The 13,231-nt window shown below is 35.9% G+C and overlaps 1 protein-coding gene across 1 annotated transcript in view; it reads left to right on the plus strand.

Moving 5' to 3' along the window:
• LOC126161849 (mucin-17-like) overlaps positions 1-13,231 on the plus strand; it is an 81,430-nt gene that overhangs the window by 13,667 nt on the left and 54,532 nt on the right. The window contains exons 4-10 of the mRNA XM_049917955.1: positions 2,027-2,182; positions 5,605-5,726; positions 5,918-6,109; positions 7,212-7,324; positions 7,417-7,493; positions 7,580-7,755; positions 9,727-9,867. Coding sequence (XP_049773912.1) covers positions 2,027-2,182; positions 5,605-5,726; positions 5,918-6,109; positions 7,212-7,324; positions 7,417-7,493; positions 7,580-7,755; positions 9,727-9,867 — 977 coding nt within the window. The remainder of the gene's footprint in view (positions 1-2,026; positions 2,183-5,604; positions 5,727-5,917; positions 6,110-7,211; positions 7,325-7,416; positions 7,494-7,579; positions 7,756-9,726; positions 9,868-13,231) is intronic.

A 13,231-nucleotide genomic window follows, 5' to 3' on the forward strand; every position in this document is an offset into this window, starting at 1 on the left:
GGTTGGTGTTAGTGGGAAGTATCCAGATAACCCAGACGGTGTAACACTGTGCCGTGCACGGCCAGCACATCTTGGCACAGTGTTACACCGTCTGGTGGTTGGTAGGTTTGATACGGATGGAGGTACTGATGTATGCACCTTTGAGGTGGATATCAACATTGAGGAAGGTGGTTTGTTGCGTTTGGTAGCACAAGGTGAACGGAGTGGGGGAGAAGGTGTTGAGGTGTGTGTCCTCACCCTCAATTCAGATTACAAAGATGGCATCAGTGAATCTGAACCAGGTGAGGGTTTTGGGATTCTGGGGATTTATGAAAGCTTCCTCTAGATGGCCCATGAATAGGTTGGCATAGGATGGTGCCATTCACGTGTTCATAGCTGTACCCTGGATTGGTTTGTAGGAAATGTGGGACAGGGATGCATGGAGTGGTAGGAATGAGGAGAGAGATGGACTCTGGGGAGCAGTTGTGGGATGGGCCCAAGGATTTGCACAGAGACTGTAGATCCTACTGGATTTCTGGAATGGGGTCAATGTGGCAGGGTTTGTAGGTAGATGAATTTGACAGCTAGTGTAATACTTGCAGTTCAAAACAATAGTGGTGGAGCCTTTGCCAGCAGGTAGGATTATAAGGTCAGAAGCAGTTTCGAGATAGTGGATTGTGGTTCTTTCTGTGGATGTAAGGTTAGTTTGCATGTTGAAGGAGAGTTCAGTATTGATCTTAGGTTGAGTCTGATTGGTAAGATTGGTGGTGAAAAGTGTTTCCACTGTAGGGTCTGCAGGAAGGTTGTTTATTTGCTGTCATTGTGGTAGCAACTCAAAAATGAATTCTTACATACACTGTCATTGTTCAGTAGCTTACATTTACTAGATGGAAAGGAAATCCATATTGTCTGCTGTGTGTGTGTATGTGTGTGTGTGTGTGTGTATATGTGTGTGTGTAGAGTCAGCTGTTGCAGTGTCGCTATTGCACTATAGCCAACCTAACTTAACATAACATGAACTGTCAAGTGCAATATTTCACTGACATAGATATAATAGGTTTCTATATCTGTACCTAACACAGCTGATGTCAAGACACTCTCAGACAGTGAATTTATTTTGAATTCGTTTTGGATAGCTATCAGTCATCATTAATGTCTGTTAAATATGACAAGCAAGTAAACATTTTACTATTTGACTACTTTTGAGTTCAAAATCGTTCCAATTTACCAGTGGTTTTTCATCTCGGTTATCTGGTAAACAATGCTTCTGTTCTTAACCAGACCCTACTGGACAGAAGTGACAAGTGAATTGCAGTGCAACTAGTTAGTGTATGGTGGTGTTCACCTGTATTATTGCTGTTTTTAAGAGTTTTCAATTGTTTGTAGAAAAAGGTTTTTGTTGAAAATAAGGAGAGTGCCAATAACAACAGTGATGCCGGAATCTTTTCATCACCTTCATGTACTGAAATCTGGAATGCTATTCTAATTTTATAATGGGACTTGCATGAATTGAAACACTTATACATGCATCATTTTTGCTATGAAAGTTGTAATCTTAAAACTGTTAACATGTACATATTAAGCACAGTTAACTGTAGACATTTTGGAAAAAAGGAGTAAAAAGAAATGGTGTATTAATGTAACGAGTGTGTATCACTTCACTCATACTGATTTCTGCTGAATACTTTAACTGCATGTAATAGACTTTATTTGTATAGCTTTTCTCTGACGATACAGTTTTGCACTTCATCAAATTATATCGTCAATAATTTGAAAAAATGTAATTTTTGAATGGTTCTAGTACACTGTGTTCTGTAATCAATGTAAGTACTATACTTTATTCTTCTAGTTTCCTGTAACTCTAATACTGTCATAGCAAATCTTGATTGCAGAGTAATAAAAGTGATTTTATAAAAAAAAAAAAGGTCTGTAAATACATGCTAAATGTAGAAGGCACTTAACACATGCATGGTACATCTGGAAACCCTTTACCTTTCCTGCACTGTCTGTTGTGTTTAGTCAGTTGCACGCAATACTTTCTTCACAGTGCAAGGACTCCCGAAGACCCACCTCGGTCGCGAATTACCTTCCTGCTCCCCAAGCCGGAGGTGCCCGGTTCCGGGGTGGATCGATCGGGCCTGTCTGTTAGCCCGCCTGTGGAAGGGGTCATCAACTATCGTGAATGGATGCAAATGTCTGAGAGGTCAGAGATTCTGACAGAGTGCATAAGCAAAGAGTCTCTGCTTTTAATTTAAATTTCTGGGTAGAGGGAATAAACTGCTGAGTGCACGCTGCCTGTATATGGTTGGGTGCAGTTTGGTTGACCTCTTTCACTTATTATCCTTTCCCTAGTCCTTACAGTGTCCTCAAACTGACCATTAATGTTGTGCTTCATGTGTTAATGTTTGTGTATTGCTGTCAGCTGTGTAAAATATTTTGCTTTCACTTATAAGTAGAGTGCATAATGAACTAAAAAAACAGAATAGTTTACATTTTTATTTAACTGGAAACATAGGAAACATAAACAAATGCAGACTGCATAGACTCTGTTGTAGTACAACAACATTTATTTTATTGAACACAATCATAAAGTAATTAAACTGCTGTGTATCACTCCCAGCAAAGATAACTGTTTACATTTATAACTTGCTTTCAATGTCATCTGAAAAACATTGTGTGTGCAAATCTACTCAATTATTATTTTGAACATTTCTTACATAAAACACTTTACTGCATTATGAATAACAGTACAATATCTGGATACCTGTGCTATTTATTAACTGCATGGGAATAATCATGAAATTTCCACTATTAGTAGTACTGTACTTCCTGAAGAATGCACACTCTTATCCTCAAAACTTGTAAAATATACTGAATATTGTCACTCCAAGAGTTTTTTTTAAATATGTTCTCATTGTCCTTGCAGTCTAAAATGAGATGAGGCACGGGCATATTTTCATTCTCAAGCATAATCATTAGGGATGTATTTGTTGTAAATGCTTTGTATTTCGAATGTAAGTAATATAGTCTAATTCACAGACACAGACAATTAATGGATGAATGCATGTTGCAAAGTTCAATGTTTGAAGGTTCTTTTTTATTTTATTTCTTTTTTATGGCACCTTCATTGTGTATACTTTATTTTCTTGTCTCAACTACCATTCAGAAATAATATTTTCTTCATAGTTTTCACATTTTGTGTGTGCATGTCTCTTCATTCATGATCCAGAATTCATTTTCATGTTCTTTTACATCTTTTCCTGTTTTGTTTTGACTTGAAGAATGTATAAGGGGCAGTCAGATGAGAGCAAGACACATGGGAAAAAAGTAAGTAAACTGTTTATTATTTCAAAAGTGATTGTCATAACTGTTCATACTCTTATTCCATTGTGAGACAAGATGGTCAATGCCATTATGGAAAAATGTTTGCGATTGCCAACAGAACTGTGATTGTATCCATGTGTGAACCTTTTCATCCAAAGCAAATCAACGGCCACAATTTCTTTCTTGAGGGCTCCAGAAATAAGGAAATTGCATGGGGCAAGACAGGGTCTGTATGGAGAATGTATAAGGTCACTGCAGCAAAATTTCTGCAGTGTACTCAAAGCAGCGCCATTCTGTTGCAGGATAATGCTCACAAACATGTTGCCAAGATTATTTCAAATACACTGTAGAAGTTTCACTGGGAAGCCCTTACACATCCTCCATACAGTCCCAATATCTCCCCAAGTGAGATCCATTTTTTTGAAGCCCTGAAGAAAGACATTCATGGCCTTCAATTTGCTTTGGATGAAGAAGTGCATACCTGGGTTCCATAGGCAGCTGCAAATATTCTTCCATCAAGGCTTTGACCATATTTTCTCACAGTGGGATAACTGTATTAACATCTATGGCAATTAATTTCAAAATACTAAACAATTTACTCACTTTTTTCACAAGTCATGTTTTCATTTGGCTGCCCTGTAAACCTTTTCTTCCAGAAAGTAAAGAATAATTTTGATTTGTTGTTTATTTTTATTAGTCAAAATACAGTGTGTATTTAGTAAGTACAGTCTTTATTCCCTATCTGTCCAGCATATTTAATTTTTGATTGTCTTTTTCTAGTTTAACTTTTAATAAAATCTTCTATGTTACACTGATCCTCACTAACATGTTTTTCTTCTTTTTCTCTCTTCTTACTGGAGATGCTTTCATTTGTGGTTGTGCTACTTTACATTTTATTCTTCATGTGGCGGTGAAAGAAAGTTATCTTATTTTTTGTTGATCAGCTGTATAAGCTATTGGTTCTTTAGATGGTTACTGTATTGTCTTCATCTTTAATTCTTAAACAGTGCATACTATCATTTTAACATTATTTTACAAGTGAACACTAGTAAAAGTATAGGAGACAAGAAAGATAACAATACCTGGTCTTCAGAACTCTTGCATTGTATGAGCGACAGAATTCTTGCATTATATGAGCGAGGCTTTTTTGAGTCAAATTTAAAAAAGTAAAGACTATTATTTGTCGTGTAGGAGTACATTAGGTAAAAATTTTGTGACTTGTACTCATGAAGAAATGTAGAGTTATTGGGCACTTTGTAAAAATGTGGGAGAGGGGGGGAGGGCAGAAGTATTGTATATGATGTACATCCACAGCAAGTCAGTAGGCATTAATATTCTCAATGAACACTTGTTGTTTTATAAATATTATTGAGGTAACTGTCAGGACTGTGAAGGTTTCTTTTAACAAAAGATATAAGGTCACTATTTACACAAAACAGAATAAAAGTGAGAGTACCAAGATTTTTTTCATAAGAGAGGCATCATTATTTCCAGTGGTTATTGCCATTGTAGGATGCTGTAGCAGTTTGAACTAAAAGAATTGTTAATATAAGACTAATTAATATGATGGGAATTGCTGCTTACATGAAAAGAGAAGTCAGCCATAATGAAAATAATACATAATAATGAAGTGTATGAGGATAGACTCTGTATCTTCACTAAAGTATCTGTACCAAATTGTGCTATTACCAGTGTAAAAAAGACCTGAAAAATAAAAATGCCAGTTAGGAAAAGAATGACTGGGACCACAACAGAATGTGACTTAACAATATATGGCCACCAGCACTGAAGAAACAAATGCCAGTAACACGTAAACACAGTAAAATTTGAAGTATCAAATAACCAACACAAATGTCATCAATTATTGAGAAAGAAGCCTCTCGAATGTATGAATCTGTTATGAAATTACTGCATACAGAAATTGATGGGGTGAAAACCCATTGTCTTCAAGACTCATCCCAAAACAAAAGAGAAATGTAATGTAGAAGATAACTAAGGAAAAAAAAACAACTTTTATGATCCACATTTATTTGAAATTGTAGAAATGGTTCATTGGTCTGTATTTATATGAACTGCTAAACACACTTAACAACTGCTACCTTTGACTGATCCATGATCAGTTACTTTTTAGGCTTTATATATCAATGTGTCTTTTAAAATGTGTTATCAAAAACTACCTAGTCCAAATTTTACTATTAGTGTAAACACTAAAATAGTTAAAATTTGACTCATTTTTGTGTTGGCAGTCACAGTAAAGAAACTATTGGATCACAGGATACTAAAAAGCCTATTCAATTTCAGAGGTGAGAAGCTCTATGTCACAAAAGACAAAAGGAGATCTCAGTCATGGAAACGATGCATCTGTTGGGGAATTGCCTTTATTTTATTGGCCGTTGCAATATTAATTGCTGTTTTAGCAGGCAGTAAGTATTTAAATTTTTACTTCCTTACTTTATGCATGTGATGACTTTTCAGCTATGTAATATTACACAAGAGGACTTGTTTTGAGTTGCTGAAAATACTGTAGCAGCATGTTTAAACTACAATCTATACTGTTGCATTTAGAATGAAGTAGGTCTACTATTTTTAAAAGATTTCATGCCTTAAATTTCAGCTGGAGTTATTCTTGCACAAGAAGAGCCCATTATTGGTGATACAAGTGTAAGCAGTAGGCAGTTAGGTGCAACAGGGAGTAAAACATTAGAAACAACAACTGAAGGGCAAATATCATCATCGTACACACCACCACCACTGTTCCCAAGTATACCTGATAAATTGCCAACTACTGACATGAGTGGTCTCTATGGTAAGTTTATTTTCAAGTAACTTTAGTATATGCTTTGCATCACAAAACTGTCAAAATGTAATCAATTTTATTTATTGTAATGATTTACTTTCTGTGACTTTCAAACTTCATCAGTTTCCCTCAAAAAATACAACTCATTTGTTACATAGCTATTGGATTCACCTTGTTTATTTACAGTTATTCAATACTACAATCATTAGTCTTTCATATGAGTGAGTTGACAGCTACTGTGGCTTTCTTGAGGGAAATCATTTTCCTGTGCAGATTGTTTTATTTTGAAGTAACCAATTTATTTCATGAGTTAAACCTTAGCTAAGTTTGCCCTGCCCCCTCCATGGACATTATCAAGCTGCCTCTTTTTCGTACTTCACTATAAAATATTGTAAGCACATAGCATAATATATTCCTCACATCTGTGTGGAGATAACAATATGTGGTAGAGTCCTTCATAACAGTTTCGCACAACAATGGTAGCTTTGGGCACAACTATGTCACGCATGCAGCTCACGCATGCAACTGCAATGTGCAATAATTGCAGAAAGATAAGTCCAACAGTGAAGTATTGAAAACATTCATAAAGGTTACTCAAATAACAAGTCTACTCCATTTGCCAGAATAACATTCATAATACTTACTTTAAAGCTATATTATTCTTGTTATGGAAAAAAAGAAGAAGATGAAAAATGTTGTTGGATTTTCATTGTAGTACTTGGCCATACTTCATGGGATGATGTAAATTTTTAGTCCCTCAGCATGTGCTCTGAGAACAGCTTACATGGGTCTAACATGGGCTTGTGAATGGAAACTGTTCCTCAGTAATATAGTCATCAGCTATCATATCAAAATCCAAAATTCCGAAGACCATTGCCTTTTGAAGTATCAGGAACCTAATTGTTGAAATTCTGTGGTGTAGTCTCAAGTATTGTACCAATCGACATTTTTCTAACCAGTAGATTTCAGTACATATGTTTGGTGATCATTGTCAGAGAAGAGTTATTGAGAAGAGAAAGCAAGAACAGTCATGAATCTCAACACTGCCTAATCTTTCGGTGTCAAGAAGAATCCTAGGAGAGACTTATTCCAGTAATTATCTTTTTTATAGTTCCAAGAACTCTGGATGGGGAGCTAAAAATAGATGACATGGACTTCAAACAAGAATATAGTGATAAAAATTCAGATGAATATAATAATCTGGCAAATCAACTTGAGGAAAAAGTGAGTACATTTTCAGTTTGTCCAAGTAGTTTTTGTAATGTAAATCATTATTGTAATTATGACCATAAGCTGATGATTTTCATTTCTTTCAGCTGTTGCATGCTCTGTTTACTCTTCAAGAACGTGAATATGGAGCTGCAGAGCTTTTAGTGAAGGTCCTCAGCTTCTCGTAAGTAAAAAAGCAATTTTATAAAACAATACTAAATTGAAGGTAAGATTATCACAGATAATTCCAACATGCTTATAATTTTTCAGTCCAGGTAGTATTGTTGTCAAGTTCCGAATAGGATGGCAGTTTAAGGATGGAATAAAAGCATCTCGCCCACCACTTAAATTGACTGAAGTCCGAGAAAGACTGGAAAAACATTTGGCCACCAATGGAGGAACATTAGATCAGTTTCACATCCCTATGGGCTCTATTCGAGCTAATTGTAAGTATACGTATGGATATTTGTTTACAGTGCTCGTGAACACTCTGTAAGTTATTTGAAGATCCAGCATTGTAAATATGAGATAATGAGGAAGGTTTCCATGCTAAACAGGGAGAAAATTGTGTTTCATTGGTGATGAACTACTCATAAGTAATTGTTAAGATTGAGCTTCTAAACTCAAAGGTTGTGTTATTGAAAACTAAATGACAAGCAGTATAAAAACAGCAATAATTGTAGGAGTGGAAGGAAGGAACCAGTAAAACAAATAGCCGAGTTCAAAAATTGTGAGGTAATTATAATGTATGTGTATGAACCAAGAGAGAGACCAGGACAGGTCAGATCTTAAGTTGCTAAACAACATTTTTGTATCCTATTCTCATCCAATGTTTTTTCTTTATTTCTTGATACACTGCTCTGACTGTATTGCTGTTTCATATTGTATCTTGACTATTGTTTAATTTAACTTCCCTCAGCTGTCTTCCCTGTAGTTTTTAGAAACTTGAAAATTAACTTTTATTTTCATTTTTCTCTCTTTTTGTATCATTTTATCCACCATTATTTGCGTTTTTGCTTTTTCAATGTGATTCTATGGTCTGAGTTAGTCGGCTCATTCAGCATGGCATAGACCAGCTGTGTGGCTGTATTGAAGAGTTTTTAGCAAACAGAACACAGCATGTTGTTCTCAAGGGAGAGATGTCTACAGACGCAACCTCTGGCATGCCTCAGGGGAGTGTTATGGGACCATTGCTTTTCACAATATATATAAATGACCTAGTAGATAGTGTCATAAGTTCTATGTGGCTTTTCGTGGATGATGCTGTAGCGTACAGAGAAGTTGCAGCATTAGAAAATTTCAGCGAAATGCAGGAAGATCTGCAGCGGATAGGCATTTGGTACAGGGAGTAGCAACTGACCCTTAACATAGACAAATGTAGTGTATTGCGAATACATAGAAAGAAGGATCCTTTATTGTATGATTATATGATAGCAGAACAAACACTGGTAGCAGTGACTTCTGTAAAATATCTGGGAGTATGCGTACGGAATGATCTGAAGTGGAATGATCATATAAAATTAATTGTTGGTAAGGTGGGTGCCAGGTTGAGATTCATTGGGAGAGTCTTTAGAAAATGTAGTCCATCAACAAAGGAGGTGGCTTACAAAAAACTTGTTCAACCTATACTTGAGTATTGCTCATCAGTGTGGGATCCGTACCAGGTCGGGTTGACAGAGGAGATAGAGAAGGTCCAAAGAAGAGAGGCGTGTTTTGTCACAGGGTTATTTGGTAAGCGTGATAGTGTTACGGTGATGTTTAGCAAACTAAAGTGGCAGACTCTGCAAGAGAGGCGCTCTGCATCGCGGTGTAGCTTGCTGTCCAGGTTTCGAGAGGGTGCGTTTCTGGATGAGGTATTGAATATATATTGCTTCCCCCTATTTATACCTCCTGAGGAGATCACAAATGTAAAATTAGAGAGATTTGAGTGCGCATGGAGGCTTTCCAGCAGTTGTTCTTCCCGTGAAACATATGCGACTGGAACAGGAAAGGGAGGTAATGACAGTGGCATGTAAAGTGCCCTCTGCCACACACTGTTGGGTGGCTTGTGGAGTATAAATGTAGATTTAGAGGTAGATCATTTCCACAATCGGTATAAAAAATTTATTTATAGTGACAATTACAGGATGCATATTGCAAGATTTGTTTGTATCTTTGGCCACATTCTGGCCGTTTTCAGACTACTAAATACCAATATGGCTGAACTTTTGTAATAAAATGAACATATTAGTCTTTTATTCTAGTTATAATGTTAGTGAAACATATTTATCTTTGAACAGCAGAGCTAAACTTGTTTTTGTTTTGTACTACACAAGCTGTTAGATTTTAATTGAATTACCATAATTTATACTCTGTGGCTTTTGCTTCGTTTTCAACAATTCCATACAGTCGTTAATCTGGCTCTCTTTCCTTTGTAGATGTTCTGGATTCTTGCCAACTTAATAATGGTGGCTGCTCACACAGTTGTGTTTTTGACTACAAAAAGAAGTTGGATTTTGAGTGTGTGTGCCCAGACGCATTAATTTTGGATGCTTCTGGCAAAAATTGTGTTAATGAAGGTAAGAGATACTTCCTCTGCGCATTTTCAAGCCTAATATGGAGAAATAATCAAGGGCTGCAAAATTACTTCACTTCTTACCCCCATTCCTCCTTTTTCTTACCTCCATTCCTCATAATGTTTTATATATAATTTTCTGTATTGCCTATCTGGCAAGCACCAGAAATTTCATATTTGTCAGGAATGGTATTGAGATCTTTGAAAACAATACTGTAGCATCGTTACACACATAAAAAAGTGCTACTGGAATTAAATATCTACCTAACTGGGGTCATTTACATGTCCAGTGTGATGATACCTAACTTGGAGGTAATTAGTTTGAATATTGGTAGTAACTGAAATTTTCCATCATCAGCATTTGCCCAACAAGGGGAAGAGTAGTGATAGCACAACATTCCTGATTACTGGATGGAATTAGATTCCAGACATTATTGTAGTGTCTCGTGGAGAGAAGACACATAACACTGTTGACCATAATATGTCCATTGGATTGAGCTCAGCAGAGAGTGAAAGGAAAGTGAGAAGGGGTGGGGTTTAATTATGTGTGGCAGCAGACAGGTTGTTAACAAACCCTTTCCTTATTGCCAAGCATTACAAAATGTTGTTGAAAACAACACTGCATAAAATTGTATTGCCACTATGGCCATGTCTGTAGAAGATCAGTTATCACTGTCCAGCATTAGTCAAGACAAGGCATTCAGAAAGAGACTGATTTCAGTTATTGGCAGTTGTTATTGGAGTGACATACTATGAGAAATGGGCTGGTTTCACAGCATATTCAGCATAAAATCTAGTCTGAATTCAATCTGAGAGCTAGTCCCCTGTTTTCTTTGAGTAATTCATTCACTGGCTTTGTTATGATCAGAATTCACAAAAAAATTTCTGAGGGAATCTAGTACCCTATACACCAACTTTGCCAGCTGGAACAACTACAGAAACAAAAAAGTAAAGATGAAAAATGTCTAGCTCAGTAGTTTGTTCCTTAAAACCAGAATGTAGGAGAAGGAAAACTGTTGATTCAGCTAATATTAGTAAAAGAAATGAGTGCATTGAGAGCTCTGCATGAGACAGTTAAAGTGCACAAAATGACTTTTCTGGAAATGGTTCTTCAAATTCCTTTTATATATGTTTCTGAACTCAGCTTTGCCCAGTACTATTTGACATCTCTTTTTTTAGCTTTTTGACTCTGTTTTGCGTTTCTCAAAGTCAGAAATTAAGTGTTCTTTTCTTCCTTTCGTGTTGGTCTTTTTCTAAGTATCCAAGAAGACCACAGGAATAAATGTCTAATCAACACCATGAACATTATGGACAGAGGACTAGATTAGCTAGATAAGAATGGGGAGGAAATATGCAGGTGCTTACTTGTAATGGTTATGAAAACAAAGGAAAATATGATTCTGTGACTTCATGAATTTAACAAATTTCTGATTGGAAGTTTTCTTTCCATACAATATTCATAATTTTTCCATCATGTATGAGAGTTTATTATTCAGATAAATGGATGACACTGCTTTATGATCATGAAAATTAGGTGAAATGTTCAAAATACACACAGTTAGTAACTACTCTGCTGCACCTTTGGTATTAAGAGATTTTCTCCCTATTTCCCAGTGTAGCCCCCTAAGTAGTCCTTAACATGGATAAGTCTCATTCAAATAAAATCTTTTGTCTTGTTCTGCACTTTGTTTCTTTTGGTTTGACAGAAGAAGTAGAAAATAATTGATATGTTGTTGAGATCTTGATCTGGAGAATATCACTAATGTGAAAAGATTTGCTATCTACAAGAATAATATAGCCACAGTGGTTTCACCGAACATATGAATGGAACTATTGTTGAGAGAGAACAAAACACCCCATATGAACTTTTCATACTGTTCAGATTTAACAGACATCTAGCACATAGACATACATAGTTTGCAAATAAGGCTGACCACATTGAGATCTTACAGTCTTATTCCAGAAAATTTATCAGTGAGATACAATAGCCATACTTACTACCTGCAAAACTTCTTTTTTCTCAGTTATGCTGTATTACCTACAGCTTATTGAGTTAAATGTTCTGTGGAGGTTACTGTTTGACATTACAAACAAATAGCTTAGCTTTGAACATTGTGTCAATGTTGACTAGTTATTATTGATTGATCTAACATGGGCAATCCAGGATGAAATGTAACATATAATGAAAAGTGTAGGTGCTACTCGCCATATAGCGGAGATTCTGAGCTGCAGAAAGGCACAACAAAAATACTGTCACACAATTGGCTTCCAGCCAACAAGGTCTTTGTCAAAATTAGACAGCACACACACACACACACATATATGCAAATGCAACTCACACACACGACCACAATCTCTGGCAGCTGTATTACTGATTAACATTTTACATGGCTAATTCTTGAAAATGAATTCCTTATAATAGCTCACTTCTATGAAAGATAATGCAGCATCACCTTTTGCTATGACATTTTGTGTAGGAGACTGAATTAGACAGTTCTTCTAGCTCCTAAGGAAATTATATGTGAGCAAGAGGCTACAATTGATTGCAGAATAGAACAATAACAGAAGTAATTCATGTCTATTTTGTAATTCTTTTATTTAAAACCATATGTGGTTTATATTTCAAATTACATCACTGCAGTTAAAGGGAGCTGGAATGCCCTATCCTGACAATGTTAAATTTAGTGACTTGGCTTCCCTGTATTTCAGGAACCACTGTAGCCATTGACATAAAACTTTTACAGGACATTAAGCCGTATGTTCTGAGTCTACTGAACTACAATAAAGCATTTCAGCCAGTGCTTTTGGAAGTACAATTTTTTAATTACATGGTTACAGTTTTGTGTACCTTTTTTGTATGTTAGCCTAAATAATTTTAATTATACATAACATTATGTTCTTTTTTTAGGTCAGTAGACTCAGGATATGTATGTTATTATTCCCTGAAAATTTGAATACTCTACTCAAAGTGATTTCTGAGATTTAGGAAAAAATGCAACAGAAAAAGTAAATTTTCAGGAACAGCTTCTAAAGTTTCAGAAGACTCTAACTTACATAATATATGCTTACCTTTTTTTATTTTTAGTCACTCAGAAGCATCCTGCACCATACCATATATCATCCTCTTGTTCTCTTTACAAGTTTTTTTCTTTTTTCTTCTTTCTGGACTGTGGCCAACTGTGCTGCATACTCTGCTTTATCAATGCGAACCTTGTCCATCCATTCAAGTTCTCTGATGCAATTTGCTCCAGGATTAAATCCCATATGCTGTAGCACTTTTACGCTACCAATGTTGCCATCATTAAAATCAATAACAGCATCACTGACCCCCCCCCCCCCCCATTTTAGTATCTTCATTCCAACAAAAA

This window comes from Schistocerca cancellata, chromosome 2 (assembly GCF_023864275.1).
Source record: "Schistocerca cancellata isolate TAMUIC-IGC-003103 chromosome 2, iqSchCanc2.1, whole genome shotgun sequence".
Taxonomy (NCBI): domain Eukaryota; kingdom Metazoa; phylum Arthropoda; class Insecta; order Orthoptera; family Acrididae; genus Schistocerca; species Schistocerca cancellata.